The sequence below is a fragment of the Mobula hypostoma genome, chromosome 22 (assembly GCF_963921235.1).
Source record: "Mobula hypostoma chromosome 22, sMobHyp1.1, whole genome shotgun sequence".
Classification (NCBI taxonomy): Eukaryota; Metazoa; Chordata; class Chondrichthyes; order Myliobatiformes; family Myliobatidae; genus Mobula; species Mobula hypostoma.
The window spans coordinates 2,940,844-2,967,844 of NC_086118.1; the positions used below are offsets into that span (position 1 = coordinate 2,940,844).

General features: G+C 44.3%; 1 protein-coding gene across 2 annotated transcripts in view; it reads right to left on the reverse strand.

Annotated features, from left to right (window-relative positions):
• Positions 1–776: 776 nt before the first annotated feature.
• The window catches only part of sap30bp (SAP30 binding protein), a 133,083-nt gene continuing 106,858 nt past the window's right edge, over positions 777–27,001 (reverse strand). Inside the window, exons 5-11 of one of the 2 annotated variants that reach the window (XM_063030907.1) lie at positions 18,713–18,801; positions 15,165–15,256; positions 14,793–14,853; positions 12,389–12,440; positions 12,206–12,264; positions 1,978–2,062; positions 777–1,490 (exon numbers count right to left, since the gene is read on the reverse strand). In XM_063030907.1, coding sequence (XP_062886977.1) covers positions 1,309–1,490; positions 1,978–2,062; positions 12,206–12,264; positions 12,389–12,440; positions 14,793–14,853; positions 15,165–15,256; positions 18,713–18,801 — 620 coding nt within the window. In that variant the 3' untranslated portion in view covers positions 777–1,308. Of the gene's footprint in view, positions 1,494–1,977; positions 2,063–12,205; positions 12,265–12,388; positions 12,441–14,792; positions 14,854–15,164; positions 15,257–18,712; positions 18,802–27,001 lie in introns of both variants that reach the window. The other variant, XM_063030906.1, reaches the window with a different exon arrangement.

Consider the following 27,001-nt stretch of genomic DNA (forward strand, 5'->3'; position numbering starts at 1 on the left):
TATTAAAAACTGAAATACTGTATATTAAAAAGAGTGAGGTAGTGTCCAAAGCTTCAAAGTATATTCAGGAATCAGATGGCAGAGGGGAAGGAGCTGTTCCTGAATCACTGAGTGTGCCTTCAGGCTTCTGTACCTCCTGCCTGATGGTAACAGTGAGAAAAGGGCATGTCCTGGGTGCTGGAGGTCCTTAATAATGGACGCTGCCTTTCTGATACACCGCTCCTTGAAGATGTCCTGGGTACTTTGTAGGCTAGTGCCCAAGATGGAGCTGACTAGATTTACAACCTTCTGCAGCTTCTTTCAGTCCTGTGCAGTAGCCCCTCCGTACCAGACAGTGATGCAGCCTGTCAGAATGTTCTCCATGGTACAACTATACCAGTTTCTGAGTGTATTTGTTGACATGCCAAATTGCTTTAAACTGCTAATAAATTATTGTTAAAACTTGCCAACACTTCCATTATTGGTGCAGCTTGCGACAACCAGGACTGGAGAACATAACTTTTTCTCATTGAGAAATTATGAAGACCAAGCCTCACAGGGACATGGTTCAAAGCCCATCCTGCTGTGTTAAGTTGCCACAATGACTGGATCAAGTTTGAATGGGTACCAAAGGATACCCCAGGAAAGACAATCTGCAAAAAAAAAAATTCATACATATTTAACTGTTTGTTTATAGATTCTGTGAAGGAAACTGGGGTCAATGTATAGATTCTGTGAAGGAAACCAGGATCAGTTTATAGATACTGTGAAAGAAACAAGGGTCATTTAAACTCAAGAATATAAAAAGTTTTTATTTGTTTACACACTGGCAGCAGTTTACAGCACTTTATAATATCATAGACTATTGTGAGCAGGTTTTCCTAGGAAACACACAACACAGAAGCAACAGACTGTGGTGAGGCAGAACAAAATCTCAATCAATATCCATTTATGTCTGAGCAGTTTCTTTGCCTCTGTTCTATGGTCTCATCCTCACTACCTCCCTGTCCTTATCCTTCCACACCCCTTAAACCATTCACCCCAGCCCACTTTCCCATTTATCCAGGTTACAGGTTGTACTTCCCACTATGCAAATCACTCAGGCTCTTCAGTGCTCATCCAGGACACTTCCAGCTGAGAGATTACAGTACAGTGATATCTGGCTGGGGCAATGAAGGGTTCTCCTGGGGGTCTGTAACACATTTGCACACAGTGAGGAGTTGGTTGTTACACACAGGAAGAAAAGTTCTTGGATCCAAGGCTGGCTCTGAAGGGCTTGAGATTGCCAGCTTTCCAGTGCTTCCCTGAGATTGCACTCCCAACCAGAACTCATTGCTTGGCTTTCTTCACGATGGTCCCCACTGCAGAAATGACAGTGGTTTTCGCCCCAGTGGAGCTGGTAGTCACTGTGACGACTCCTGGTAGAGTGGCAGTAGTGGTAATGATTGTTGGCTGCGCGATCGTTGTCACAGGTACTGCTGAGTCCCATTTACTTTTTCGTTTCTGAGAATCTGCTGAGAGGGAGGAAAGCCAGCTATAAACTAAGAAACACTTGCAACGTCAGTACAGGAACACCAGCTGACAGGGAAAATTCCCTACCTGAACGAGGTGCCCCGTTGCCCCATGTACACCCCTCGTTGTGTCCCTTCCTCCACATGGACTAGTCACAGCAGTGTCCCTTCCTCCACATGTTCCCCTCACTGTGTCCCTTCCTCCACACGTTCCCTTCACACTGTCCCTTCCTCCACACGTTCCCTTCACTGTGTCCCTTCCTCCACACGTTCCCCTCACTGTGTCCCTTCCACCGCACGTTCCCTTCACTGTGTCCCTTCCTCCACACGTTCCCCTCACTGTGTCCCTTCCTCCACACGTTCCCCTCATTGTGTCCATTCCTCCACGTTCCCTTCACTGCAGTGTACACCTCCGTCCCATGTATCTTATGCCTTCTAGCCTCTATGCAGCGTGTTGTCAGCGGTGCGCTCCCATGCGACACATTACCTGCTATTGTTGTGCTTGTTGTGGTCGTTGTAGCTGTGCTAGAACTGGTATTGGTCCCTGTTTTTGTTCTAGTTACAAATTCAATCTACAAAAGAAAAAATTTAAATTTCTATCAAATAAAACAAAAGCTCATTCACCCAAAGCACATTGTTCAACTCTATCATGTATCCAGTCCTTACACCGATTATAAATCCACATATTCTCTTAAAATTTGGTATTTATTGGTTTCCCCAGTTTTGGTAGTGGACAGGCAGGGTTGTTTAAATTAGTTCACTCAGTTGTTGCTGTCAGCCCTCCATCCACAGGAGGAGTCAAGCCCAGGGTACATATATGAATACAATATGTGTGGTGTGTCTTGTACATTCAAACCTCCAATCCCCAGCCATTACAATCATGTCCTACCTCCCCTCTGTAACACTATCATGCTCTTGTTGCCTCTCTCCATGATCCACATCCTTCATCTCACTTTCACAATAACTGGTGGGCACATTTCCTGTACAATGGCAACTTGTTCAGTGATTGTGTCGCCTCTGATCCGGGCCGACATTTACGTGCTGGGCGGCATCTAATTAATTCGCTGGTTTATTTCGGCTTTTTTCTTAAAGATGTGCTGCATGCGTTCCAGCCACCTTTGCGGCAATGTATCGGTCTGCAGCCCGGGGGTTGGGCACCACTGCACCAGAGGATGTGGAGTTAAAATCTGCTATGATAGCACACTGGTTCCAGCAGTGGCCATCCATTTGAAAGGAGTCGCCCTATCTTTAATAGGGCCAACAGTTGGTTGTCCCATAAGTGCAGCCATACAATTATTGCAAGGGTTGGAGAACGTAGATGAAGGTATTGAAGGTGGATAGGCAGAGGGGGTGCAGGACTCCGTATGACCCGTAAGGAAATGTTTATAGCACCACTTAGAGCAGGGGTGCCAAAGGAAAGGATTGATAATATTCCTATTCCTACCTTATATAAGATGTGGAGGGTACACTGTGAGGGAAAGTCAGGCAAGAATAAAGCTAAGAGAGAGATGTCATCTTCTTGGATAGAAGGAGATGTCATCTCCTTGGATAGAAGCTCGCCTGATCTTGTGCCAGTTTCTGCATCTCAAGGCCAGGATTCCATATATTTTGTGCTGGAGTCATTACAAAGTGCCCTGGCTGATCTCCTCCAATGGTTAGCATGCCCCTGTCCCACTCCCGTAGGGATGTGGTCAGGGCTCTTGGCAGAGGCGCTTTCCCCACCGGGGGACCCAAGGCCTTATAGTCATACCCATTGCCATGTGTACCATATAGCCTACTGTATAATATGGGACTATTTTATGTCGTAGTAACACGTTATTGAGCATGCGCTATTAGGCGCATATTGATCTGTTCGGTTCGGGTTCCAGAAGTAAAAGCCCCTGTTAACTTAGCTCCTGTCTGTAGTGTTTTTATTAATGATATTGTGTAAACAGCCACATACACAACACCATGCATTGGGGAAAGGGGAAAGTGCAGTGATGGATGGCACTGGTAGATACCGGCGTCAAGCATACAATCATTCCGGGTAATCCTGACATTTGGTGGAGTTCCCTTCATCCTGCCAGGGAGGTTACATGATGTGGTCCTTGGAGCAGGACTGACAGGACCCATGACTGTCTTGGTTGTGGCATCTCCTGAATGTATTCTGGGCACAAATGTGCTGAGGGGTAGATTGCTGTAGAGAAGTAAAGGTAATTTTTCCTTTGGGGTAGCCCAGGTAAAGGTGCTGGTGGGATTGGCCAAATGGGAGCCTTTGGTGATTCCGCTCCCCTCGAAGGTGATCAACATCAAACGGTATTGGATCCCGGGAGGCACCAAAGAGATCGGGGAGACTGCACAAGCTCTATTACGGGAGGGAGTCATTTGCTCTACTATGTCTCCTTATAACAGTCCGGTGTGGGAGGTGTGGAAAGGAGACGGGACATGGCGCATATTGGTCAATTATCGACAACTGAACAAACATGTACCGCCCCTCACAAGCGCTGTGCTGGATGTGGTTACTATCATTGAGGACATGGGGGGGGGGGTAGAGGGGGAAAGCAATGGTATGCAGTAGTGGATCTGGCCAATACCTTTTTCTCCATTCCCCCGATCCAGAATCGTACCACCAATCCACCTTTACATAGGAAGGCCGGCAGTACACTTGTTGCCACCTCCCCTAGGTTATGCTACAGCTTGACAGCCTGAGATGTACAGGAGACACAGTTAAACTCTAGTGTCTCTGTGTCTCACTACATAGACATTGTGCTGCTACAGGGGCCCTCACAAGAGGTGGTGCAGCAGGCATTGGATAGCAACATAGAAAACCTACAGCACAATACAGGCCCTTTGGCCCACAATGCTGTGCTGAACATGTACTTACTTTAGAAATTATCTAGGGTTACCCATAGCCCTCTATTTTTCTAAGCTCCATATACCTATCGTATCTGCTTCCACCACCGTCGCCGGCAGCCCATTCCACACACTCACCACTCCCTGTGTAAAAAACTTACCCCTGACATCTCCTCTGTACCTACTTCCAAGCATCTTAAAACTGTGCCCTTTTGTGTTAGCCCTGGGAAAAAAAGCCTCTGACAATCCACACGATCAATACTTCTCATCATTTTATACACCTCTATCAGGTCACCTCTCATCCTCCGTCACTCCAAGGAGAAAAGGCCAAGTTCACTCAACCTATTCTCATAAGGCATGCTCCCCAATCCAGGCAACATCCTTGTAAATCTCCTCTGCACCCTTTCTATGGTTTCCTCATCTTTCCCGTAGTGAGGCGACTAGAGCTGAGCACAGTACTCCAAGTGGGGTCTGACCAAAGCTGCAACATTTCAGACATGATAGAGGCAGAGGACTGAAGGGTGGGGGGGGGGGGGTGACATTGCTAGTCAGGAAAAATATTACAGCAGTGCTCAGGCAGGACAGATTAGAGGGCTTGTCTAATGAGGCCATATGGGGGGAGCTGAGAAACAGGAAAGGTATGACCACATTAATGCGCTTGTATTATAGACCACCCGACAGTCAGAGAGAATTGGAGGAGCAAATCTGCAGAGAGATAGCAGACAACTGCAGGAAACAAAGTTGTGACAGTAGGGGATTTTAATTTTCCACATATTGTTTGGGATTCCCATACTGTTAAAGGTCTAGATGGGTTAGAGCTTGTAAAATGTGTTCAGGAAAGTTTTCTAAATCAATATATAGAGGGACCAACTAGAGGAAAATGCAATATTGGATCTCCTATTAGGAAACGAGTTAGAACAGGTGATGGAAGTGTGTGTAGGGGAACACTTTGGCTCCAGTGATCATAACAGCATTAGTTTCAACTTGATCATGGATAAAGATAGATCTCAGCCTTTGGTTGAGGTTCTAAACTGGAAAAAGGCCAAATTTGAAGAAATGAGAAAGGATCTAAAAAGCGTGGATTGGGACAGGTTGTTCTCTGGCAAGGATGTGATTGGTAAGTGGGAAGCCTTCAAAGGAGAAATTTTGAGAGGGCAGAGTTTGTATGTTCCTGTCAGGATTAAAGGCAAAGTGAATAAGAATAAGGAAACTTGGTTCTCAAGGGATATTGGAACTCTGATAAAGAAGAAGAGAGGGAGACCTGACATGTATAGGAAACAGGGAGCAAATAAGGTGCTTGAGGAGTATAAAATGTGCAAAAAAATACTTAAGAAAAATCAGGAGGGCTAAAAGAAGACATGAGGTTGTTTTGGCAGTCAAGGTGAAGGATAATCCAAAGAGCTTCTACAGGTATATTAAGAACAAAAGGATAGTAAGGGATAAAATTGGTCCTCTTGAAGATCAGAGTGGTCAGCTATGTATGGAACCAAAAGAAATTGGGGAGATCTTAGATGGGTTTTCTGCGTCTGTATTTACTAAGGAAACTGGCATGGAGCCAATGCAAATAAGGCAAACAAGTAGTGAGGTCATGGAACCTATACAGATTGAAGAGGAGGAGGTGCTTGCTATCTTGAGGCAAATCAGAGTAGATGAATCCCCAGGACCTGACAGGGTATTCCCTCGGACCTTGAAGGAGACTAGTGTTGAAATTGCAGGGGCCCTGGCAAATATATTTAAAATGTCGGTATCTACGGGTGAGGTGCCAGAGGATTGGAGAATGGCTCATGTTGTTCCGTTGTTTAAATAAGGCTCTAAAAGTAATCTGGGAAATTATAGGCTGGTAAATTTGACGTCGGTACTAGGTAAATTATTGGAAGGAATACTAAGAAATAGGATCTACAAGCATTTGGATAGACAGGGACTTATTAGGGAGAGTCAACATGGCTTTGTGTGTGGTAGGTCATGTTTGACCAATCTATTAGAGTTTTTCAAGGAGGTTACCAGGAAAGTGGATGAAGGGAAGGCAGTGGATATTATCTACATGGACTTCAGTAAGGCATTTGACAAGGTCCTGCATGGGAGGTTAGTTAGGAAGATTCAGTCGCTAGGTATACATGGAGAGGTAGTAAATTGGATTAGACATTGGCTCAATGGAAGAAGCCGAAGAGTGGTAGTAGAGGATTGCTTCTTAGAGTGGAGGCCTGTGACTAGTGGTGTGCCACAGGGATCAGTGCTGGGTCCATTGTTATTTGTCATCTATATCAATGATCTGGATGATAATGTGGTAAATTGGATCAGCAAATTTGCTGATGATACAAAGATTGGAGATGTAGTGGACAGTGAGGAAGGTTTTCAAAGCTTGCAGAAGGATTTGGACCAGCTGGAAAAATGAGCTGCAAAATGGCAGATGGAGTTTAATACAGACAAATGTGAGGTATTGCACTTTGGCAGGACAAACCAAGGTAGAACATACAAGTTAAATGGTAGGGCACTGAGGAGTGCAGTGGAACAGAGGGATCTGGGAATACAGATACAAAATTTCCTAAAAGTGGCGTTACAGGTAGATAGGGTCGTAAAGAGAGCTTTTGGTACATTGGCCTTTATAAATCAAAGTATTGGGTATCAGAGTTGGAATGTTATGGTGAGGTTGTATAAGGCATTGGTGAGACCGAATTTAGAGTATTGTGTACAGTTTTGGTCACCAAATTACAGGAAGGATATTAATAAAGTTGAAAGAGTGCAGAGAAGGTTTACAAGGATGTTGCTGGGACTTGAAAAACTGAGTTACAGAGAAAGGTTGAATAGGTTAGGACTTTATTCCCTGCAGCATAGAAGAATGAGGGGAGATTTGATAGAGGTATATAAAATTATGATGGGTATAGATAGAGTGAATGCAAGCAGGCTTTTTCCACTGAGGTTAGGGGAGAAAAAACCAGAGGACATAGGTTAAGGGTGAAGAGGGGAAAGTTTAAAGGGAACATGGGGGGGGTGCTTTTTCACACAGAGAGTGGTGGAAGTGTGGAATGAGCTGCCAGATGAAGTGGCAAATGCGGGCTCACTTTTAACACTTAAGAAAAACTTGGACAGGTACACTGATGAGAGGTGTATGGAGGGATATGGTCCAAGTGCAGGTCAGTGGGACTAGGCAGAAAAATGGTTCGGAACAGCCAAGGAGGGCCAAAAGGCCTGTTTCTGTGCTGTAATGTTCCATGATTCTATGCTCTATTACCTCTCGGCTCCTAAACTCAATCCCATGGTTGATGAAGGTCAATGCACCATATGCCTTCTTAACCACAGAGTCAACCTGTGTAGCAACTTTGAGTGTCCTATGGACTCGGACCCCAAGATCCCTCTGATCCTCCACATTGCCAAGACACTTACCATTAATACTATATTCTGCCATCATATTTGACCTACCAAAGTGAACCACCTCACACTTACCTGGGTTGAACTCCATCTGCCACTTCTCAGCCCAGTTTTGCATTCTATCTATGTCCCGCTGTAACCTCTGACAGCCCTCCACACTATCCGTAACACCCCCAACCTTTGTGTCGTCAGCAAATTTACTAACCCATCCCTCCACTTCTTCATCTATGTCATTTATAAATATCACGAAGAGAAGGAGTCCCAGAACAGATCCCTGAAGCACACCACTGGTCACCGACCTTCATGCAGAATATGACCTGTCTACAACCACTCTTTGCCTTCTCTGGACAAGCCATTTCTGGATCCACAAAGCAATGTCTCCTTGGATCCCATGCCTCCTTACTTTCTCAATAAGCTTTGCATGGGGTACCTTATCAAATGCCTTGCTGGAGTCCATATACACTACATCTACCTCTCTACCTTCATCAATGTTTTTAGTCACATCCTCAAAAAATTCAATCAGGCTCATAAGGCACGACCTACCCTTGACAAAGCCATGCTGACTATTCCTAATCATATTATACCTCTCCAAATGTTCATAAATCCTGCCTCTCAGGATCTTTTCCATCAACTTACCAACCACTGAAGTAAGACTCATGGTCTATAATTTCCTGGGCTATCTCTACTCCCTTTCTTGAATAAGGGAACAACATCCGCAACCCTACCATCCTCCGGAACCTCTCTCATCCCCATTGATGATGCAAAGATCATTGCCAGAGGCGGAGCAATCTTCTCCCTCACTTCCCACAGTAGCCTGGTGTACATCTCGTCCAGTTCTGGTGACCTATCCAACTTGATGCTTTCAGCACATCCTCTTTCTTAATATCTACATGCTCAAGCTTTTCAGTCCACTGTAAGTCATCCCTACAATTGTGAGATCCTTTTCCGTAATGAATACTGAAGCAAAGTATTCATTAAGTACCTTTGCTATCTCCTCCAGTTCCATATACACTTTTCCACTGTCACACTTGATTGGTCTTATTCTCTCACGTCTTATCCCCTTGCTCTTCACATACTTGTGGAATGCCTTGGGGTTTTCCTTAATCCTGTCCACCAAGGCCTTCTCATGGCCCCCTCTGGCTCTCCTAATTTCATTCTTAAGCTCCTTCCTGCTAGCCTTCTAATTGTCTAGATCTCTACCATTACCTAGTTCTTTGAACCTTTTGTAAGCTTTTCTTTTCTTCATGACTAGATTTTCAATAGCCTTTGTACACTACGTTTCCTGTATCCTACCATCCTTTCCCCCCTCACTGGAACGTACCTACGCAGAACACTACGCAAGTATCCCCTGAACATTGGCCACATTTCTACCGTACATTTCTCTGAGAACATCTGTTCCCAATTAATGCTTCCAAGTTCCTGCCTGATGGCCTCATATTTCCCCTTACTCCAATTAAATGCTTTCCTAACTTGTCTGTTCCTATCCCTCTCCCTCTCCAATGCTATGGTAAATGAGATAGAATTGTAATCACTAGCTCCAAAATGTCTCCCACTGAGAGATCTGACACTTGACCAGGTTCATTTCCCAATACCAGATCAAGTACAGCCTCTCCTCTTGTAGGCTTATCCACATATTGTGTCAAGACACCTTCCCGAATGACTTAGTTACCTCCCTGGGGAATCGAGGGTGGTCCATTAACCTCAATAAGATACAGGGCCCCAGTCAGAATGTTCCTTTCCTAGGAATCCAGTGGCATTCTGGACAGTGGGAAATACCTGAAAAGGCTAAACGTATGATTTTGAATACTGCCATCCTCACCTCTAGGAAGGAGAGGCAGCATTTGATCGGACTCCTGGGGTATTGCCGCCAATACATACCTCATCTGACCATGATATTTTGCCCCCTAGATCAGGTTTCCCACCAAAAGGCTGTTTTCCAGTTTGGTCCTGAACAGCAGGCTGCCTTTGAGGCTACCAGGCAGTCTGTGGAACAGGTTCTCCCACTAGCGCACCATTTGAGCTGCAGGGGTTTCTGCTGCTCCTCAGGTGGCTGAATGGAGCCTGTGACAGGTTTTGAAGGGACGTCGTGTCTTCTTAGGATTTTGGACTAAGGCTCTCTCTGAGGCTGTAACCTGATACACTCCCTTGGAGAGGCAGATGTTGGCCTGTTATTTGGCTCTGTTGGCCACTGGACATCAGGAACATCTGAGTCGGTTGTGCTATGACTGCATCTCCCCATCATGCAGTGGGTGAAATCCAACAAGGCGACTCGCAAAGAGGGCCACACCGAACAGTCTTCGATCGTCAAATGGAAATGGTATGTCACAGACAGGGTCGAGCAAGGTCCCGATGGAGCAAGCCGGCTCCATGAGCAGGTTATGCCTTTGCCCAATAGTCACCATTGCACTCTCGATGACATCTCCACAAACTGCCCCTCGCCCATACAGTGGGGCTAGCGGTAGAAAACTCCTGAAGAAAATCTACAAGTCTGGTTCACAGAGGGCCCAAGCTTTTGGCGGAGCGGTAAGCAGTGGGAGAAGGCTGTGGCTCTCCACCTACAACGGGCAAGGTTGTGACGGAAGTTGGGGGGGGGGGGATCCAGTCAATTGGTTGAGTTGGTGGCTGTAACTCTGCCTCTCCAAGAGGCAACTGGGCCTATCAGGTCTATATCGCTTCCTGGGCAATCGCTAATGGCACAGTGGTATGGATGCCTCAGTGGAACAGGAAAAATGGAGATGTGCCTGGGTGACCTTTTTGGAGGTGCCCTTATTGGGAAGATATCTGGAGGGAAGCATAGTGGTAGTGGTAATGATACTGACCTGTGGTGGGCAGTCCTACAACACGTCGCTGCGAACAGGACTAACGTGCCGGACTGATGGATTTGTTTGCGAACATCGAAACACGCCGCAGATAGGATACCATTAATACCTATCCCTTTTGATGCCAAGGAAAATGGGGGAAATTATCCAGATTCTCAGGTTTTGTCATTCTGTTTTGGGGGAAGCCAAGAGAGAGTGGTCTATTATATGGCTGCAGTTTTAAAGAACTTGAGCCTTAATAACCCCTGCTGGAGTAAATGTTTCAAGGGCCAACACTTCCCTACATAAGATTTAATTTTAAGGTTCCAACTCTAAAAGGAATTCCCCACCTAACAGGGAAGGGAAAGGAATGCTGGTGCAGATGGTACGATGAACACAGGTCAAACTAGTTGGTGGGATACAGAGAGTGCGAGTGGGAAAGGCACCCTGGGAGGGCTGAGCCTACGCTGAATGGTGCCGTAAAAGGTGGATGCTTAATGCCACTTTCTGGATACGTGGCTGTCAGACCTACCTGTGGTCTCCCACGCGGTGGGACAGTTGTTGCTACCCAAGGTAGGTTGTGCCGTTAATACACCACCTCCGTGCTCTCGATGAGCACCCTGTCTACGTTGGTTGCCATAGTAAGAGGGCTCTTACGGAGGCAGAACCGTTTTGGATGATAGCCTTTCCCATGTGAGGTACGGCTAGGCTGTCCCGGGAAATTACATGCATTGCCTGTTTGATGGAAGCATTGGCTAACGAGACAGCCAGAGCTCTCAAGAGATACAGAGGAAGCGTTAACCGGGGTTTCGGCTGAAGTAGTAGCTATTCAAATGGTCCTCTTGCAGAATCCGACGACTTTAGATTACCTGTTCGCACTTGTGCTGTTATTGGTCAATGATCTCAGGGAACATCACTCATTTGGCTGATCACATCAAACAATCGGTGAAAGTAAGGGATCGTTTCCATAGCTATTACACTTTGGGGAGAAGGTGGTGGCCTTCTGGGGCACTGGGAGGCTGGTGGGCTACTATAATACACTGGGGTGCAACGATTAGACTATAATACAGGGTATTATACTTTTGTCTTGTGCCTGTAGTTTAATGGGGCATCTGTGGAATTAGCCTGAGGGCCGAATTGTCACAATATCATGACTTTCAAGGATTGAATGTCCTCTGGGGGCGTAGCTATTTTCTGTTTGAAAGCTGCTTCCATCATGCTGATTGGTTTGGTAAAAGTTTGCAGTGCTGTTTTCCCATTGTTTGGCTTGTGGGCACAATGGAGCCCATCTCCTGTTCCAAGCACCCTGTAGGTACAAAAGATGGCAAGTGCAGAGGGTTCGCCCTCTTTCTTTCCTGCCACCCATGGGGCCCGACTTCAGGCTGAATTGGTGACCAGCCCTGAAGGACCGCTGAGAAAGAGCATTGCAGACATAGACGGTACCCCTGTGGTTTGTTCAGTTAACTATCCATTCGTAGCATGCCTACTTCTTGGGTTTTATAAACCGGTGGGGTTTAGCAGGGTATCTATTCATTTAAAGGGTAACTGAATGTATGGTGTAGTGATTTTTGGGTAGCTTAAAACGAATACTTAGACGCCGATTAATTAAAGAAAATCTCGGGTGCCATCAACGCAGAATGTTGCAGCAGAGGGAAGTTGCATTCCTTTTATCCTGTATCAGCAGTTTCAATGACGCTGTGGTGGCTGCATTTCACTCACCTTTGTCCGCTCCTTCTTGGCTTTCTCTATCTTGTCCATTTCTATTTTCTGTGCTTTCGCTGTCAGGGGAGAATAAAATGGGCCATGAAAGCAGACCAGAATATGGCTTCATTAACATTATAAGCAATCAATATAGGTGCATATAGATAGGTTTGGTTCCCACAAACTTTAATAAAACATTACCTAGGGCTTCATAGTACGAGTCTTCTGACCAGCCGTGAGGGTCAAACATGTCCTGCGGAGAAATAACACATCAAATGCTCTGGAGTCATGTACCTTCCTGCTTCCACTCACAATGCTCTAACACTACATTTGACGCAGCATAGACATTGCATCCATGGCATATTCACCAATATTATTGCAGGTTTAAGGAAATTAATGAGGTCAGCAGCTAACCTGACTTAGTACTTTACATAATGCAAAGTGTTTTGAACTATCCCAACCTGGAAAGGGGTCACATAAACTTAAGTCTTTCTTCTCCCCACCCCACCTCCTCTCTGACCTTAGGCTCTATAGGATAGGCAAAGAGTTGTGAGTGTTTGGGGAAACACCCGTAATTCTCCAATGCCAATCTAAAACCATACTAATTTATTATCAATCCTCATTTTGTTCAAACCTCCCAACATTTGGCTACTAAATGAGAAAAAAATCTTCTAATCTCTAATTTTGAGGACCTGGAACTAATTTTGTCCTCTCAATCTCTGATTAAGTGAACATTAGCAATCATCTGTGCTCTTCTTGCCTGTTCATTCTATTGTTTTGAATGCTCTGTTAAGTCCTGAGTCTCACAGCCTCAGCTCATAACTTGGAACTATTATCTTTGAGTCTGCTTTGTACTTACCAAAGGCCATAAAAATGACCCGACAGTGAGCTCAGATCTGCACACCATTTTCTAGCTGCGGCCTTACAATCAACTTTCATCGTCGTTTATTTGCAGAAGCCAACATGTCTAGGATCAAATGCTATAAAACTCTTCTGTTGTATCAGTGACAGTATACTGAGAATGCTCATGAAGAGTAGAGGAGAAAAGGTCCAGCTGGCAAGCTAAACAACTTGAGGGGGTGGTGTTAACTCGGCACCACTGGGAAAAGGACCTCGTCAATGAAGTCACTGGCTAGGGCGGCTGAGTTCTCTGAAGAGCAACAACGACCGCATATTTGAGACCAGCGCAAGCCACTGAGTTGGAGGACATTGGCTGTGGTCTGGCCCAGAGAGGGATGGGCACTGCCAGGTCTCACTAGCCCAAGACATGTGAAATCCATAAAAAGGGTTGTAGGATCTGAACCGAACGTAGGTGGTGGTAAAAGTAATTTCAGGCAATGAATCAATAACATTGTCTTAGAACACTGCAAGAAGACCAGGAGGGACAGAGGTCCATTCTTCACGAATATGGGTTAAATCTTGCATGAATCAATAACATTGTCTTAGAACACTGCAAGAAGACCAGGAGGGACAGAGGTCCATTCTTCACGAATATGGGTTAAATCTTGCTCACACTGGCACAGTTTTCTACGCTGCCTAAAGAAGTTCAAAACAAATTGTTCTTAATGAGTGTTTCTGGTTTCGCATCCAATATCCAAACATCAAGAACCTGTTCTAGGACTGTGCAAAAAACGTCTTCACTATTTTACAGTTCTTAATGCTTGGAAAATCAGATGCCAAACTGGATCATTTCTCAATTGGTTAACATACATAAGGAAACTGGCTGTAAGAATTGATTGTAATAAGCACTAAAGGAATGTGGTCGGGCAGCATCCGTGGAAAAGATCGGTTGTCGTTCCAGCCCGAAAAGTCGACCGATCTTTTCCACGGATGCTGCCCGACCTGCTGAGTTCCTCCAGCGTGTTGTGAGTGTTGCTTTGACCCCAGCAGCTGCAGATTATTTTGTGTTAAAGGAATGTGGTGACAGCCTGAACTATTGGCTATGTGCAAAAGCAATGCATCTTTATAGAGTCATGTTTTACAACTTGCTTTTGGTTTCCCTCAGGGCTTTGAATACAGCAACAGAGTAAGATAGTGAGAAGAAGCCAGGTGAAGTTCATTGTATTTCAAACTTACAACAGATTTGTATAAATTGATCAAACTCCATATTGCAGCTTTGACAAATAGCTCATGCCCAAGGCTTCACTAATTAAGTTTGAGTTCTTTCTTTTTGAGCAACTGAGAACTTGGGTAATATTTCACCACCCTGAGTTGCTCCTTCCTCCTACAATGCTGAAGTTTTTCAAATCCATTTTCCGTGTTATCTTATAATTACGCTCTGATTCACCATGTATTGTTTTTAACTTCACCCTGGCTTATATCATACTTCAAGGTCAGTGCATTTCTCAATAAAAGAAAACTTATAGGCATCCATTAGTGTTGTGAGACCATGGATTTGCACCTTGGAAGGCTTCCAGGGCACAGGCCTGGGCAAGGTTGTATGGAAGACCGGCAGTTGCCCATGCTGCAAGTCTCCCCTCTCCACGCCACCAATGTTGTCCAAGGGAAGGGCACTAGGGCCGATACAGCTTGGCACCAGTGTCAAAAGAAAACTAGATACAGTATAAATAGTCAGTACTATGTGGATTGAGAAGTTGACATTTACCTTTGGATAGTTGGTGCCTAGTTCGTCAATGCCACAGAACTGGATCAGTTTTTCATAAATACTGAGGAACAGAGAGAAAACAGAACTATTAAATCCAAGGGATACAACATGTTGAAAGCTGCATTCACTGACAATCCGATATATCTGCTAGATTTGAGCAGCAATTTTTTTCTAGAGCATTCCTCTCTAACTGGAACCAATACAGCCATGTTCTTACCCAAAGCGGATGCCTGCCCTAAATTACTGCCAGAGAGCAAGCAGTTCTTCATAAGCCCCAGCAAGATCACAGAACCTTCTCAACAGCAACCCGACCCGACCTCAGAACCTTCTGTTTCCTAGTGTTCACAAGCCGCCAGTACCAAACACACAAACCTGGGGTTGCGGAATTCTTTTTTTCTCTGAATGATATTGTTCATATCAAGCCCTTCATTTAGCTTTCTGTCATACAACTTCTGAATCTTCTCCTGTAGAGACAGAATAAAACAGCTGCTGTTCAGTAAAGCTCAATAAGAATTGAAGGGCTGAGTTTATACAAGTGGCTTTCATCAGGATGAACTCAAATCCACCTTGGTTCAGAACTTGCTCAGTTTCAAAACGAGTTGCTAAAATTGCTCATTGCATAGTCAGACTGGTGGCTTTACCCACAGAGGTCACTGAACTGTGATTCTGGTTGATTTTCCAATTTCCTAAGCCAAGACCTCTGTAGCCAACTGTACAACTAGCACTGCTGGCCCCATGCAGATCAACCAAACATCCGCATCAAAGGAACCTCCTAAATGGAAATAGAAATGCTTGACAAATTATAGCTAAACAAGTATTGAGATGAAGATGTTTATTTTGATTTTTTCCTATTTCTAGTGAAAGGACTTCATGTAGGTGTGATAGTTTCCTCCCACATCCTAACACCGTATGAACTGTTAAGAGTAACTGTCCCTGAAGCAAGCGAGTAGTAGAATGTGTGGGGACAAAGGGGTTGATAGGAACGTAGGGCGAATAAAATGAGTAGGATAGGATTGGTCAGTGCGGAAGGGCCCAGTTTCCATGCTCTACCCCTCCCTGAACTGAAACACTGTCTACTTCTCCCTAAACAGATGATGTATGATCTATTGTCTATTTCCACCACTTTGTTATTTCAGATTTCAACCATTTGCACCGTTTTGGCTTTGTACATTCCTGAAGCGCTTAGTATCATTTTTGCTAAAGACGACAGGGAATCTCTCTGGCACCATTCCATCAGAAACCAACAATGAGGGAATTCCACTCATAGTGGTAAAACTCTCCATTAAAATAGAGGGAAACAGAATGCAGATTTTTATTTAAATTATCAACACCAGGCCCACCACAGTAGGAGATTCTTCAAATAAAGAAGATTCCAAGATTTGAGAAGGAGACTTTTGCACTTTCTACCTTTTGGCAAATGAATTGACTGAACCCACACATTAGTCCTGCTCAGGAGGTTTTCCTGTTCAATGTTACCCAGGACCATAAAGATAACCCAGATCCCTTTGCCCGAAGTGTGCCCCAGGCGCAAAATCCGCAAATGGTTGCGTGGGATGGGTCTGTACTTCCTGAAACGAAGGACAATTTGGACGTGTAAGAAAACAAAACATGTCCACACACAGCTGTAAGTGGTATAAGCTTCTCACACCTGCTTTAACACATTCACTAATCCTGGCCAAAATATTACTCATGGTAAACATTTTAGCCTTGAGCTGTGAGTGTGGTTATGTGCAGTAATGAATAAAGATTAGTCAGTGAGACCCAGTGCACTTTGTTACTTCTAAAGATTCCATGGATAGAACTAGTCCAATGCTCTTAACTATCTTAGCCCCTCAGTCCTCATTCTGAGAAACCATTTCTTTCGGAGAGGTTGGTCGGTGTAGTTTACACTACTAGACACAGCTGTTTAGAGCAGTAAGACATTTTAATTAATTTCACAATGTCATGTGATACATTTGATGTAGTGATTGCCCACAAATAGCAGAATGTTTTTTCACGTAGGCTGTCAATAGGACTTACTGATACCAGAAGGATTTATAAATCACCTTTCAATTGCAAAGTATCCCAAAGGTACTATCAGAGAACACTGCTTACTGAACCGTATAGACACATGATCAAAGTCTCCAAAAGCAAAATACTGCAGATGACAAAAACCTGAAATAAAACGGCAATTGTGATTACCAGTACGCCTGGTAGTAAGAGAGAAACAGAGTTAACATTTCAAATTGATAATCTTTCATTAAAAGCATAGTCAATGAAGTAGGTTAGAATCAGAGTCTTGAAGTAGAAAAGAGAGATTTTATAGAGGAAAGGTTAGAGACCAGGTAGTCACGGCATAGGTGACAAACAGGTAATCAATGATCAAAGTTTCCATTTCCGATTTTGATCATTTTCTGGGCTCCTACAATGCTACCAAGGGATTATTTAAAATCTGTATGTAATGAGCCAGAAACGCAGCTGGGGTTAAAAAAAAGAGGCAGACAGTGGTGCAGCTAATGGAGCTGCCGTGTCACAGCTCCAATGGCCTGGGTTCAGTGTTGTCTGTGTGGAGTTTGTTCATTCTCCCTGGGACTGTGTGGCTCTTCTCTGTTTGCTCCTCCATCCCAAATTTCATGTGGATTGCTGGGTTAATTAGCTCCTAGAGAGAAATGATCAAACTTGTTAACAGGAATGTGGGAAAAATATTAGAGTGGGGTTGGTGTAAATTGGTGGTTGTTATTCACATGGATGCGGGGCTCAAAGGATCTACTGCTGTGCTGCATCATTCTATGACTGATAAGGATCACCCAAATGTGTGGAGTTACCAGATCAGCTGATTTACATTAAGGGCATTTCAGCTGGTTTCTCATTAAAGAAAGGACAGGGTGAAAAAAAATCATCAGCTGGATCTCCACTCCCAGCCTTAACCGGGGGGGGGGGGGGGGGGGGGAATTCATTTTGTAAACCATGTCCATTGATTGCCCAGACCAAAATATTGGAATTGTTGGAAATAAGAACGAACCACATAGTGTGCTATGTACTGTTCCTCCTGTTGAGTGATACAACTTCACTGGAGTGAATGAATCTGCTGACTGATTACATGATTTAAATTTGATGTTCCCTTTCCAGTACTGACACCATTCCACATAGAGAATGGCCTTTAGACGTGCTGACATTACTGACAGACAACTGTAATATGGCCTCTGAACAAAGGATTAAAATATAGTCAGGGACAATTTGAGGAATTCCTAGTTCTCAAGCCTATCATGGTTCAACCAAATTTAACTCATTTATGTATTTGCACTTAATAGTACTTAACATAGCCCATAATTTACCAGTTTCATGTCTTATGAGGAAAGGGTGAGCGAGCTAGGGCTTTTCTCCTTGTAGTGAAGGAGGATGATAGGTGACTTGACAGAGGCGTATAAGATGATAAGAAGCATAGATGGAGTGAACAGTCAGCATGTTTTTCCTCAGAGTGGCAATGGTTAATACCAGAGGACATTTTTTAAGGTAACTAGAGGAAAGTTTAGGGCAGATGTCAGAGGTAGGTTTTTTTTGGCCCACGCAAAGAGAGTGGTAAGTACCTGTAATGCACTGCAAGGAATGGCGGTTAGGGACGTCAAGAGACTCTTAGATAGGCACATGGATGTAAGAAAAATAGATGGTTATGGCTACGTAAGAGGGAGAGGTTAGACCCATCAGAGACTAAGCTTATATAAATTGACACCACATTATGGGCCAAAGAAATTGTATGGTGCTGTACTGTCCTATGTCCAAAGTCAGCATCAGGTATAAATCATTCCTACAGAATGCTGGAATGTGCTAATCAGATTTATTTTTTAGCCAAAGAACTGTTGGATCGCAAAGAAAAAAAATAAACATTTGCCAGAGTATGTCATCTAATTTCTGTTACTCTTTTTTCCAGCTGTACTCCATACCTGTAGATGATTGGAGCATCTTCCCATGGGTTCAGGGGGTATTTTGATGTCATCTGGGGACATGTTCCTCACTTTTTCTGAAAATGATGCTAATAGGAAACAAAAGCAGTGTTAGGGTATGGGACAGGATAAGTCTGCACTACCCCCTGCATCTGGAGCTCCTCAAAACATTCAAGCGCAATTCATTGTTATCTGACAAAGTCTAAACCTGCGTCCACATCCCAACATTTAGTTCCACCAATCCAATGTCCTGTGTGATTTATCTTTCCCCTCCTTGCTTATAATTGCCTCCTTCTGCTGGCACACCAGGCACCAATGCCTTCTCCAAACCACCATCCTTTCCATAGAAAAACAGAAAATGCTGCATCATAGCCCATCCTGATCCAAGCCTTCCCCTAAATCCTTGTTGGACAGAGATCAAGAATGCAAACGATCAATATTATTTTCCAATTCCTACAACAATAATACTTTGCATTTATAAAAGCATCTTAGTGTAAGCTGAAAACAGTCATAATCAGAAAAAAAACTGCTTGGGTACAAAGGTTGATAGATGAACAAGTGATCAAAAGCAGGCTTTAAGTGGTTGGACGTGTTTACAGAGATAGGCATAGCAAGTTCATGCTAGGCTTTGAATTTAAGGAACCCCATTGCAACTGACCATCACATCCAAGCTTCATCCTGACTGACGGAGACTACCCGAAAAATAGAATTCAGCAAAACTTTTGATGGGTTAGGCTGCATCATGGAGGGAGCTGAACACAAGAAGTTTTTCCTTCTTTGAGCACAAGTAGCCAGAATGCCTGGCCTAGGACTGTAATAATGACTACACCAGGCAGCTGGTTCAGAGTGGAGGCATAGGGCCTGAAGGTGCATATAATGTTTCAGAAGCAGTCAAGGCATCAGTAGCCCATGTTGGTGAACAAGACATTTGGTAGGGTTCATTGGACTTACCACTCATAACACGTTTTGACTTATTTTATCTGTTCCAGGTCTTAGAAAGATATTGATTGGTTCCATCTTCATCTTAAAGATAGCGGAATCAAAGGTTATGGGGATAAGGCAGGAACTGAATACTGATTGTGGATGATCAGCCATGATCACAGTGAATGGCAGTGCTGGCTTGAAGGGCTGAATGGCCTACTCCTGCACCTATTGTCTATTGTCAAATTTTTCCTCTTCAAAATGATTTACTTCTAGCCTTCCGAAAGTTATTCTTGAATCTGGTTGTCATCTTTTCAGGCAGAACATCACGGGGCTAAAATCCCCTTCTAGTTTTTTTTATTGATGCCTTACTGAAAATGTGACTGTGGGCAAGCACAGGATTAGAAACCTACCAGCAGAATGGGTGACTATAGTACCAGTGGATTCAGAGTGGAAGCAGAACAACAACAGTCAGTGAAGGGGCGGGGAATGTCCAACAGCATCAAAGACATCCCTGGACGAGGTGAGTGAGTTACACGGCAGATATTGGAGAAATTAACAAGGACAGGATCAGAACTACAGACAATTTACGTTCAATGATCTGATTTCATTCACAATGCATGCTGCAACAGTATTAGATGGGAGTTTTTCTTTGCTTCTTTTAGACCCTGAAACCCAAAGTCCTAACTAATTTAACCCTGTTGTTAAAAGAAAATTGCAATCACTAAGGTCCACTCCCAAACTGGAAAGCATAAAAACTCAGGACCAATAAAATTGTATGACACCAAGTGTAGAGGAAAGACTGAGGAAACTGAAGGGCTACATGTGGTTAAAGTAGAACAGTATAATAGAACAATTTAACTGAACAGTGGTACAGCAATAGATCTTTCCCATCCACTTCACAAAGTACATTACTCGTCCTTCATCCAGCTGGAATCTGGCAATCGGGGCCCAGACTCTTCACCTATTTGGACACATTATTCAGAAGACTCCTTAGCTGATCACACCTGAGTGCCATGCACCACAATAAGAGGGCTATCCTGAGATTGTTCTACCTCAGGCCATACGACTCTCTTATATGGATATGCACAGTTAAAAGTGACCTGAAACAGCATGGCTTAGTGTTCAACGTCGTGGCAGGCGCAGGACAGATCTGGCAACATCTCATGGGGACTGTTTCATTAGTGCCAAGGTAAACAAAAGACTTAGGTAAAAAAAAGACAAAAATATTGCTGAGAGTGGGCAATGTGGTGAGTGTTATCAGTGAAGGAGGAAGCAGTAAAGGAACAAAAGGGTATTTTGGCTACATGAAGAAAATAGTTGAGAGATTTTTCCCAAAGCATGAATTGTAGTGTTAATAATGTGCGGAGACCAACAGGAGGCTGGACAATATCCTGTCACGCTTGAACTATTCTATTGTTAAGCCCCTACCCAATGTTGCATTCTTGTTGTTTGTACAAAACATACAATAGTGAAGAATACACCAGTGTCAGCAAAGATGAGTTTGAGTTACATAATGCCATATTACTAAACTGGATGATGCAGGAATGTTCTTGTTTAGTGATACTGATGGGTACAGGCCTGCCGCTGCATGATAATGGCACAGTATTGCTAGGGATAGATCTATCACTGAATAACTTTGCGATGCAGTGTTGGAGGGTATAGGGCTGTTACTGTACTACACAACTGCACAAGACTGTACTTGCTGGTAACTAAGGATGGAAAGAATACAAGATGATTAATTATGAACATTCTTCTGAAACTACTTATGAGGACATTCCTTTCAGTGCTTTGAAGCCAATAGACAGTATAACCTTCATGTTTTGCTGTTTGTTGATGGCCCCTGGGAACTATATTGTACCAGATCAGATTTGACAGACGTGCAATGAAACGTCTGTAGTGCCAACTTCTGAAAGTCTGCACAAATCTGTTGCTAGGTTCCCCTACACCAGGTAGCCTCATTGGGAGTGTTCGGATATTGTTCACGGAGAAAGACAGTGTTCGTGCATTAGATGCGTTATTTAAACTCCTTGGTCCAAACCAATCACATCACGATCATTTTTTGTTTTCCTGAACATGAAATTCAAACAGGTAGTCCCAGCTAATTAGCTTTAGCCCTACATATTGGTGTCAGTTTGCAACCCAGCTTGAGGTGATACGACTGTTTCATCGAGGCACGACTGAGCAGGCATGTGGACGTCAGCGAGTTAGACTGGCAGGAAGAATTTAAAAGGAGTGCATTACCTTGAGGTGAGGTTAGTTACTTGTGAAGAATAGGAAGTATGTCTGTGAGGCCGGTGTTCTGTACTGGGTGTTGGATGTGGGATGTCCTGGAGACTCCCAGCCTCCCGGTTGGCCACATCTGCGCGAGGTTCGTCGAGCGGCAGCTCCTTGGGGATCAGGTTAGGGAACTGGAGATGCAGCTTGATGACCTTTGTCTGGTCAGGGAAAGTGAGGAGGTGATTGGCAAGTAGTCACACTGGGGCCTCGGGAAACAGGTAAGTGGGTAATAGTCAGAGAGGGAAGGGCAAGACAGATACTACAGAGTACCCCTGTGGCTGTCCTCCTCAACAATAACTACTCCTTTTTGAGTACTGGTGGTGGGGGGGGGGGGGAGACAACCTACCAGGGGGAACGCAACAGTGGCCACACCTCTGGCACAGGGTCTGACCCTGTGGCTCAGAACTATAGGGAAACAAAGAGGATGGCAGCAGTGATAGGGGACTCTATAGTTAGGGGGTCAGACAGGCAATTCTGTGGATGCAGGAAAAGGAAAAGAAACAGATGGTAGCTTGCCTCCCAGGTGCCAGGGTCTGGGATGTTTCTGATTGTGTCCACGATATCATGAAGTGAGAAGGTGAACAGCCAGAGGTCGTGGTACATATTGGTACCAACGACATAGGCAGGAAAAGGGAGGAGGTCCTGAAAACAGACTACAGGGAGTTAGGAAAGAAGCAGTGAAGCAGGACCACAAGGGTAGCAATCTCAGGATTACTACCTGTGCCACGTGGCAGTGAGTATAGGAATAGTGTGAGCTGGAGGATAAATGCGTGGCTGAGGGATTGGAGTAGGGGGCAGGGATTCAGATTTCTGGATCAGTGGGACCTCTTTTGGGGCAGGCGTGACCTGTACAAAAAGGACGGGTTGCACTTGAATCTGAGGGTGACCAATATCCTGGCAGGAAGGTGAGGAGGTGAGAGGAGCTATAAGCAAGATGTGTCTATTTTAATGCAAGGAGCATCACAAACAAAGTGGATGAGCTTAGAGTGTGGATCAATACTTAGAGCTATGATGTTGTGGCCATTACAGAGACTTGGATGGCTAGGGGCAGGAATGGCTACATAGAGTGCCACGCTTTAGATGTTTCAGAAAGGACATGGAGGGAGGCAACAGAGGTGGGGGCACGGCACTGCTGATCAGAGACAATGTCATGGCTGCAGAAAAGGAGGTAGTCATGGAGGAATGGTCTACTGAGTCTCTGTGGGTGGAAGTTAGAAACAGGTAGGGGTCAATAACTCTACTGGGTGTTTTTTTTTTACAGACCACCCAATAGTAACAGGGACATCGAGGAGCAGATAGGGAGACAGATTTTGGAATGGTGCAATAATAATATAATAATAATGTTGAGGTGGGAGATTTTAATTTCCCCAATATTGAGTGGCTTAACCCTAGAGCAAGGGGTTTAGATGGGGTGGAGTTTGTTAGGTGTGTTCAGGAAGGTTTCCTGACACAATATGTAGATAAGCCTACAAGAGGAGAGGCTGTACTTGATCTGGTATTGGGAAATGAACCTAGTCAGGTGTCAGGTCTCACAGTGGGAAAGCATTTTGGAGATAGTGATCACAATTCTATCTCATTTACCATTGCACTGGAGAGGGATAGGAACCGACAAGTTAGGAAAGTGTTCAATTGGAGTAAGGGGAAATATGAAGCTATCAGGCAGGAACTTGGAAGCATAAATTGGGAACAGATGTTCTCAGGGAAATGTACAGAAGAAATGTGGCAAATGTTTAGGGGATATTTGCATGGCATTCTGCATAAGTATGTTCCAATGAGACAGGGAAAGGATGGTAGGGTACAGAAACATGGTGTACCAAGGCTGTTGAAAATCTAGTCAAGAAGAAAAGAAAAGCTTAAAAAAGGTTCAAAAAACTAGGTAATGATAGAGATCTAGAAGATTATAATGCTAGCAGGAAGGAGCTTAAGAATGAAATTAGGAGAGCTAGAAGGGGCCGTGAGAAGGCCTTGGTGGACAGGATTAAGGAAAACCCCAAGGCATTCTAAAAATATGTGAAGAGCAAGAGGATAAAATGTAAAAGAATAGGACCAATCAAGTGTGCCAGTGGAAAAGTGTATCTGGAACCAGAGGAGACAGCAGAGGTGCTTAATGAACACCTTGCCTCAGTATTCACAACAGAAAAAGGATCTTGGAGACAGGAGGGATGACTTACAGCAGAATGAAAAGCCTGAGCATATAGACATTAAGAAAGAGGATGTGCTGGAGCTTTTGGAAAGCATCACCGGGACCGGATGAGATATACCCCAAACTACTGTGGGAGGTGAGGGAACAGATTGCTGAGCCTCTGGCAATGATCTTTGGATCATCAATGGTGACAGCAGAGGTTCCGGAGGGTTGGAGGGCTGCAGATGGTGTTCCCTTATTCAAGAAAGGGAGTAGAGATAGCCCAGGAAATTATAGACCATGAGTCTTACCTCAGTGGTTGGTAAGTTGATGGAAAAGATCCTGAGAGGCAGGATTTATGAATATTTGGAGAGACATAACATGATTAGGAATAGTCAGCATGGCTTTGTCATGGGCAGGTCATGCCTTACGAGCCTGATTGAATTTTTTGAGGATGTGACTAAACATGTTGATGAAGGTAGAGCAGTAGATGTCGTGCATATGAATTTTAGCAAGGCATTTGATAAGGTACCCCATGCAAGGCTTATTGAGAAAGTAAGGAGGCATGGGATCCAAGGGGACATTGCTTTGTGGATCCAGAACTGGCTTGCCCACAGAAGCAAAGAGTGGTTGCAGACAGGTCATATTCTGCATGGTGACCTGTGGTGTGCCTCAGGGATCTGTTCTGGGACCCCTTCTCTTCGTGATTTTTATAAATGACCTGGATGTGGAAGTGGAGGGATGGGTTAGTAAATTTGCTGATGACACAAAGGTTGGGGGTGTTGTAGATAGTGTGGAGGGCTGTCAGAGGTTACAGCCGGACATTAATAGGATGCAAAACTGGGCCGAGAAGTGGCAGATGGAGTTCAACCCAGGTAAGTGTGAGTTGGTTCATTTTGGTAGGTCAAATATGATGGCAGAATATAGCATTAATGGTAAAACTCTTGGCAGTGTGGAGGATCAGAGGGATCTTGGGGTCCGAGTCCATAGGACACACAAAGCTGCTGCGCAGTTTGCCTGTGTGGTTAAGGTGGCATACTGTGCATTGGCCTTCATCAACCGTGAGTTCAAGAGCCGAGAGGTAATGTTACAGCTATATAGGACCCTGGTCAGACCCCACTTGGAACTACTGTAACACACATAAAAAATGCTGGTGAACACAGCAGGCCAGGCAGCATCTATAGGAAGAGGTACAGTCGACGTCCCAAAACATCGACTGTACCTCTTCCAGCCTGGCCTGCTGCGTTCACCAGCATTTTTTGTGTGTGTTGCTTGAATTTCCAGCATCTGCAGATTTCCTCATGTTTGGAACTACTGTGCTCATTTCTGGTCACCTCACTACAGGAAACATGTGGAAATTATAGAAAGGGTGCAGAGGAGATTTACCAGGATGTTGCCTGAATTGGGGAGCATGCCTTATGAGAATAGGTTGAGTGAACCTGGCCTTTTCTCCTTGGAGCGACAGAGGATGAGAGGTGACCTGATAGAGGTGTACAAGATGATGAGGGGCATTGATCGTGTGGATAGTCAGAGGCTTTTTCCCAGGGCTGAAATGGCTAGCACGAGAGGGCACAGTTTTAAGGTGCTTGGAAGTAGGTACAGAGGAGATGGAGGAGATGTCAGGGGCAAGTTGTTGTTGGTGTGTTTTTTTTTTAAACGCAGAGTGGTGAGTGCGTGGAATAGACTACCGGCGATAGTAGTGGAGGTGAATACAATAGGGTCTTTTAGGAGATTCCTGGATAGGTATATGGAGCTTAGAAAAATTGAGGGCTATGGGTAATCCTAGGTAATTTCTAAAGTACACGTTCGGCACAGCATCGTAGGCCGAAGGGCCTGTATTGCGCTGTAGGTTTTCTATGTTTCTATGAGTGAATCGTAAAATTTGTACACTGCTTCACTAGGAGGCATTGGAATGGGGCTGAGTCATTTTATTCAGCAGAGTTGGAGAATGTTGGTGTGCCTGAGCTAATTCGTGACAGTTTCCTGCTCCATAAACACTAAAGAAAATGAAGGTGATCTACCTGATACGAACAGTTGGCTATTTGGAGCATGCCAACTGATATCACCTGATGACTGTGCAAAAACAACATTCCCCAAGGTCACAATCATCTGTTCCTGCAGCCTGCAGTGAATGAAACTCCAACCGTGCTTGGTCACAGCTAATATTCAGCATTAGGTTTAATTTTTGTACAATTCACAACCACAGTAGGGCAATGAGCCACCACTTGCCCTGAAATAATTGAGAATCTCACTGTGCAATTATAAAATGTGGTGTTGCTGACAAAGACACAACTTAATGCTTGTCTCTGGCTGCCTTGAGGAAATGACTGTGAGCATTTCCTCCAAACCAACAGAGTGGCTGATTGCCCTCTTCGATCAGCAGTTAAAATTAATTAAATTAGGCCACAAGACACAGGAGCAGAATCAGGCCCTTCGACCCATCGAGGCTCCCCCACCATTTGACAGTGGCTGATTTATTTATTTGCTTTGGGATAAGAGGTCACATTTATCCCGTATCAAATAAAGACAGCAAAATCCGTTCCCATTAGGCATCAATGAACCAATTGGATTTTTAGGACAAACTATGAGATCTATTGTTACTTATATACAGTAAATGATTTTCCTTCCACGTGTATTCAAATTATGAAAGCATGATGATAGGATTCAATTACAAATTTCCAAGATCATTAGTCCTGGCTACTTACTTACTGGCTCACCATCTAGCTGCACCTCATTAAAGTGACTGCCATAAAGATAAGTGAAGTGGAAAACGGAATCCCAAATTAAAGCAAAATTTACTCGCAGCTCAACTGGAAGAGTCAAAGGTTAAGCATCAAAAATATCTTGAGAAAGGACAGTAAACAAAGTAGGTTTCTGTGTGTTAGAGTGAATTTTAATCCTTTTGAATAGTTGGGGCCTGCCAACACCACTCGAACTCCGCTCCTGCAATCGATAACTAAATCAAC